This window comes from Thamnophis elegans, unplaced genomic scaffold (genome assembly GCF_009769535.1).
Source record: "Thamnophis elegans isolate rThaEle1 unplaced genomic scaffold, rThaEle1.pri scaffold_173_arrow_ctg1, whole genome shotgun sequence".
Lineage (NCBI taxonomy): Eukaryota > Metazoa > Chordata > Lepidosauria > Squamata > Colubridae > Thamnophis > Thamnophis elegans.
In genome coordinates this window covers 56,781-62,780 of record NW_022473643.1, presented here as the reverse complement: position 1 = coordinate 62,780, position 6,000 = coordinate 56,781, and the positions used below count along the sequence as shown (strand labels likewise).

Genomic DNA, 6,000 nt, shown 5'->3' with positions numbered 1-6,000 from the left:
TTATTTTAAAATAATAATCTGTCTTTTTGTGTTAACCTTAGGTTAAGAAACTACTTAGTAAAGTAGTACTTCGTGAATCTTGCTTTTATAGAAAACTAACAGATACTTCTAAAGATGAAGAAAATCCAGAAGAAATGGAAAGTCCACCGGAAGAACTGTTTGGTAGCATATTTTTTTATTAATTAAGATATTTCAAATCTGGAATACTTTCAGCATGCTAATTTTGATTTTTTTTTTTTTTTTGTAATGGTTATCACTGTCTTGATTGCTGTTGAGTTATGCTTCTAGTTTCGTGTTTCCGAAGTTCATGAAATTGGAAGGACATTACATCTAAAATGTTTTATTTATTTTTAATGTTTAAAATTGTTGAAAAAGTATAATGTTAAAATTTTTAAAAACAAAGTGAGAAATTAGGAAATAAATATAAATTCCCAGGACTATTGATAGGAATAAAGATTTTCGGTTTATTTTGGGTGAACAACAGGTGTTAAGCTTCCAGACATTTGAATATACAAATCAAGAACAGATATGCATCAATAAAAGAATAATAAAATAAAATATCAGTAATATTTTTTTTATTTTTAGTAAGAAAAATATATTTTTAGTACGCAGAAAACCAAATACATAAAACCGAATTAATTTGAAGCTAAAAATATTTTATTGCACTTATGGAAATAAAACTTGGTTTTATTAAATTGTAGTAATGATAATTTTTAATTCATATAGGAAATAGGCTGCTTCTACCATCTCCTGCGATAAAACAAGAATCCAAAACATCCGAAGAAAATGTCGGTCTCATTGTCTATAATGGAGCCATGGTGGATGTGGGGAGTCTCTTGCACAAGTTAGAGAAGAGTGAAAAAGCACGAGCTGAAATGGAACAGAAACTTCAGTCACTGGAAGAAAAAACAGGTGAGAGTGAATATTTTTTTAATTAATTCAAAAAGGCTTAAGGCATTATATCTCCAAAAGAATTGGCACCGGACTGGAAGGAGAATGTATGATTTTTTTTTCAAGTATTTGAAAGTTGGGTTGGCTTGGAGAAAAGAGAGAACTGCTTCTGTAGATGCAACCCAGGAATAACTGTTACAATAACCGGTGTGGATTTTTTTGTTATAAGCAAAGAAAGCATAATACAATGTATAATATTTTTCAAATGCATATTGTACTTCTGATATGTGTGCCAATTAACAAATGGACTTTCACTTTCTGAGTCAGGTTAATTGCTTTTAATAGTCTTGCCCTCATCATTTTAACCAAAAAGGACATAATGATAGTAAAGTCATTAGAGCCAATTTGGTTTAGACTTTAGAGGTTAAGATATCAGCTTAGAAACAGGGAGGCTCTGTCTTCTGATCCTACTTTAGGCACAGAGTGACTTTGGACCAGTCCCTCCCTCTCATCCCTAGGAAGGAAGCAAGGGCAAACAACTTCTTGTCAAGTAAAATGCAGAGACTAATCCAAGCAGTTCCAGGAGTCAACACTGACTCAAAGGCACTGCATGTCTTAAAAAAAATCTTACTGGTTCTGATTTACAGACTAAGCTACAGCCTAGTATTTTACACCTTTGTCTTCTGTAATCATTTTAATGTTTTTAGAAAGATGCAGTTTGAAAGATTACAAATCATTCCATTTTTCCAGATGAAGATGAAAAGACTATATTGAGTTTGGAGAATTTAAACAAAAGCCTCTCTGCAGAAATTAAAGAGGTTAAAAAAGAGCTCAGCCAGTTGCAAGACAATCTGAAGCTCTCAGAAGATACAAATCTACAATTTGAAGGGCAGCTGACTAAGACCATCAAAGGTTTGGCAACCGTTATGGATGAAATACACATGGTTCTTAAGAAGGTAAAGCTTTCTGTAATGCTTTTTCAAAATTTCCTGGGAATAGGAAAAGCAGAATGTCTTAATTTTGGTTATTGTAGCTTTTCACTGATTCACTGTCTTCTCTTTCTATAGGATAGTGTGAAGAATGAAGGTAAAGATCAAACATCCAAAGAAAATGGAGCAAATGTATGACAAACATACTGCTTGCTGGAGAAAAAAAAAGAATGTTACATAATGTAATATAAATCATGAAACTGGAGTGTATGAAAGTGATGCATGTTTAATTTAGTAGTATAAATACCTTAGTCCAAGCAAGGTTGTATAAAGTTTTATAAATGTGTGAGCCTGCTTCAAAAGATTGCTTGTAATTCACAGCCCTCGATTTGTTAGACACTCCTTGAGTGGAAATAATTTTGCATTGCAAAATGTTTTAGGGTAAACTTGGTTATAGTTTGAATGCTAATAAAAGTTCATCAACTTCATGGAAAATAGCAAGTATTTAATTATCAAAAGTTTCCTTTTAAGATTTAGTGCAAACATTTTTCATTATTTATAGAGATGCCATTCTTCGGTTTTATTTCAGATTATTTAGGGTTTTTTTTAAATAAAAAAATCGGGTATATAAATCATAGCATGCTGCTTAATTTTGCCAGTAAAGATTTTTAAATACACTCTTGAATTTTCGTCACAGTTTTTCCCTTTGAATTGTGAGTTTTCTTGGAAGTTCTTATTACTGTTTTGATACACAGTAATTGAGGAAAAGAATAAGGAAATTATAGAACATTGATAAATTGGGATTTATATGAAAACATATTTGTTTTATTATACATATTTTGTAATCCTTGAAATGTTCTATCCCTACATTAATATATTAGCAACTTTTAAAATTTTTATGAGAATGTACAATTGACTAAGACACCCCAGGCCAGTAGATGTCAGTATAATGCTTTATTTGGAAAAATTGCTACTAGTTTTATATTGGCTTTCATTAAATTGGCTATTTACCTTCCCAGTGTTAATTTCTTAAGACTGTCTTCCAATGAAGGTATTATATGCATTTCACACAAGTCATAAAATGTCTAAATTTAAGCTGTGACACAGCATTTTTGTTATATTAACATAATGTGGTATGGAAGAGTATACTTGGGGACAAGTATTTTCAGTTTTCTCAGTATGAAAGGAGTAACTTAATATGAAACTTGGAATTAGATATAAATTAGGTGCTATAATTAAGTAGCTGCCAGATTGACACCATGTTGTTGGTAGCTTAAAAGGCAGAAGCCTTAATGTCTCAAATTGTTCTGTTGGGCTCCTTGACATCAAATACTGACAATTGATTGTGAAAGCATTTTGAATAAACATTTCCCATTCCCAATCAAATGGATAATGTTTACATTATTACCTATTTAATCCAGAAAGCAAATTTTAAATAGCAACGCAGCACAGTGTAAAGATCGAAAGAGACATTGCAGGTCGCATGAAAGAAATTTTCTCCCTTTCCCACAAGGAAGGTTTCTCTGAGTGTCATCTTGCAGCAAAGTGTTGCAAAGTTTGTGCCAAGCACCTTTTACAGAGTGTCTGTATTGAAAGATGACCGTGGGATGTCAGGTAGTCTGTAATGTTCCCCCAGGCACTTTCATCTGGGAGACAACTTCCTTTCTCACTGAAGATTGGGCTGGCAAGTTTCACTAAGGGCTAGTTCAGTGCATGTAAAATTTTTACCCATGCTGACTAAACATGCTGAGGAAAAGAGGGTTTACCTGTTGGGCAAACCTCCTTGGCCAGCCCAAAAATGATCTCCAGGGAACATCTCCAAGTCTTTTAACCCATTGTGAATCAGACAGGCAGGAGGAAACGGTTATCTCAAAAGGGGGAAAGAGCCGTTGATAATGTTACAACATCTCAAAGAAATGGAAAGAGAGAAACATGGGAGGAAATGTGAGGATAAATGCGGGACGTGTGGTTGCAACAGGTTTAGAGTAATTCAACTGAAAGAAGACAAATATAATGGAGCTGAGGTTCTAAAGAATGCAAATGCAGTAAAGAAATGGGGGAGCTGCAGAGGAAATGGTTGGGCTGAGACCCCAGCAAAAAAAACATAAAATAGCAGCAGCCTTTGTGCGTTACTGAATAGGACAAGCCACAGAATTACTCCCTGCAGGGTTGCTACATTTCAAAGAAGTGTTGATTTTTCACATCTGGCTCACGATTTTTCTATATCTGCAAATCCTGAGTGGATTATTCCTCAGCAACAAAAATATCCTAAATATATTTTCACTTTCTGCCTTCAACTATCAACCATCATTTCACCTTTTGTGTTTGCTTTTTTAATGAAGTCTATTGAAGCTCTTCAGGCATTCTAGTTAACTGGAATCCATTACTCCTAGTCTTTTCCTTCATATAATGGTAATGGAATATTTATGGATTGATTATTTAATTTTATAAACAGCTCAAAGCAGTGAACATATCTAATACTTCATCCTCCTATCCCCCCTCCCCTCACCACAACCTCTGTGAGGGAAGTTGGACTGAGAGGGAGTGATGGGGCCAATGTTCCCAGCTGGTTTTCATGGCTTACGGCAGGACTAGAAGTCACAGTCTCCAGTTTCTAGCCTGATGCCTTAACTACTAGACCAAACAGGCTCTTTTGTTGTTGCAGCAGCTTGTTAGTCAGATTATTTTATTTCTATTCGTTTAAACTGCAATTTTTTGGGAGAGGAGTTATGAACTGAATTTAGTCAGGAACCAGCTCCTGGTTTTGCTGATTGAAATTTGCTGTTTCATAGTGCTTACGGGTTATAATCCATTTTGGTGATATTTATCGGGTCATGGGCAGAACAGTCCCTTGAATTCATGGAAGAAAATACTTGCTATATTTTTTGGGCAGAATTTTGTGATTAAATTAATGGACTAGTGAAATGCTGTGGACATGGTACACTTGGAATTCAGTAAGGCATTTGATAAAGTAGACCACAGCCTACTTCTTGGTAAGAAAAATGTGGGATAGGCAGCATCACCATCAGATGGATTTGTAACTGGCTACCGAACTGCATTCAGTGTATAGTCATTAATAGAATTACATATATGTGGAAGGAAATAAGCAGTGGGGTACTCCCAGGTTCCATTTTAGACCCAGTACTCCAACATCTTCAGAAATGATTTAGATGAGAGAACAGAAGAGAAACTCATCAAATTAGCAGACAACACTTAAGCAGGCAGGACTAGCCAGCGCCCCAAATGGATCTTGACAGATTTGAACACTGGGGCCCATCCACCAAAATGAAATTAAATGTACAGAAAAGTAAGGTTTTACACAGGCAATAAAAAGCAAATGTACCACTACAGATTATGTGAAATCTTGCTCAAGAGTAGCAACTCTGAGAGGGATCTTGGAGTCTTACTGGACTTAAATATGAGCCAGCAGCCAAAAAACCCAATGCAATCCTTGGTTGCATAAATAGCTATAGACTAAAGATCATGTGAAGTATTAGCCCTGGTTTATAAAACTTAGTAAGACCACACATGAAATTGGTCATCACTTTATAAAAAAGATTTGAGACTGGAAATAGAAGAGCAACTAAGATGATTAAAGGCTTGGAGACTAAAACATGAAGTATGGTTACAGGAATGGGTGTGGATAGTCCAGTAAAAAGAAGCACCAGGAGTGACATGATAGCAGTCTTCCAATATCTAAAGGGAGGGGTCAACTTATTTATTTACAAAGCATCAGAAGGCAAGACAAGAAACGATGGAAACTAACCTAGAAAAGGAGAAGGGAAACTTCCTAACAGAATAACTAACCACTGGAACGGCTTGCCTTTAGAAGTTGTGGGTGCTCCATCACTGGAGGCTTTTAAGAAAGCCACTTGTCTGAAATGGTAGGGTCTTCTGCTTGAGCAGAGGGTTAGACTAGAAGATCTTCAAGGTCCCTTCCAGCTGTTAGTTTATCTCCTTTATTTCATAAGACAAGGTCAAATTTTGCTGTTATTTCAGGTGCTAGGTTGGCAAGGTAGGTTGGCAGAAATTGCATCAAATGCAAGCCCCGCCCCTTTGGTGTCAATGTCACAGGAATCTACCAAAGGGATGAAGTTTGTATTGCCAGCCTGCTTATGTCAGCTTGCCTTTCTTTCTTTCTTTCTTTCTTTCTTTCTTTCTTTCTTTCTTTCTTTCTTTC

General features: G+C 35.4%; 1 protein-coding gene across 1 annotated transcript; it reads left to right on the top strand.

Annotated features, from left to right (window-relative positions):
• The first annotated feature begins 26 nt into the window (after window positions 1-26).
• Window positions 27-2,835, top strand: LOC116523332 (cell division cycle and apoptosis regulator protein 1-like). The gene is made up of 4 exons (XM_032238440.1): window positions 27-162; window positions 727-912; window positions 1,642-1,847; window positions 1,959-2,835. The coding sequence occupies exons 1-4, from the start codon at window positions 135-137 to the stop codon at window positions 2,016-2,018; spliced, it is 480 nt and encodes a 159-aa protein (XP_032094331.1). The 5' UTR covers window positions 27-134; the 3' UTR covers window positions 2,019-2,835.
• The last annotated feature ends 3,165 nt before the right edge of the window (window positions 2,836-6,000 follow it).

Coding starts and splice junctions, on each gene's coding strand:
- LOC116523332 (XM_032238440.1), top strand. CDS start 135: ATGGAAAGTCCACCGGAAGAACTGTTTG. Junction 913..1,641: donor GTCACTGGAAGAAAAAACAG/GTGAGAGTGAAT, acceptor CCATTTTTCCAG/ATGAAGATGAAAAGACTATA. Junction 1,848..1,958: donor TACACATGGTTCTTAAGAAG/GTAAAGCTTTCT, acceptor CTCTTTCTATAG/GATAGTGTGAAGAATGAAGG.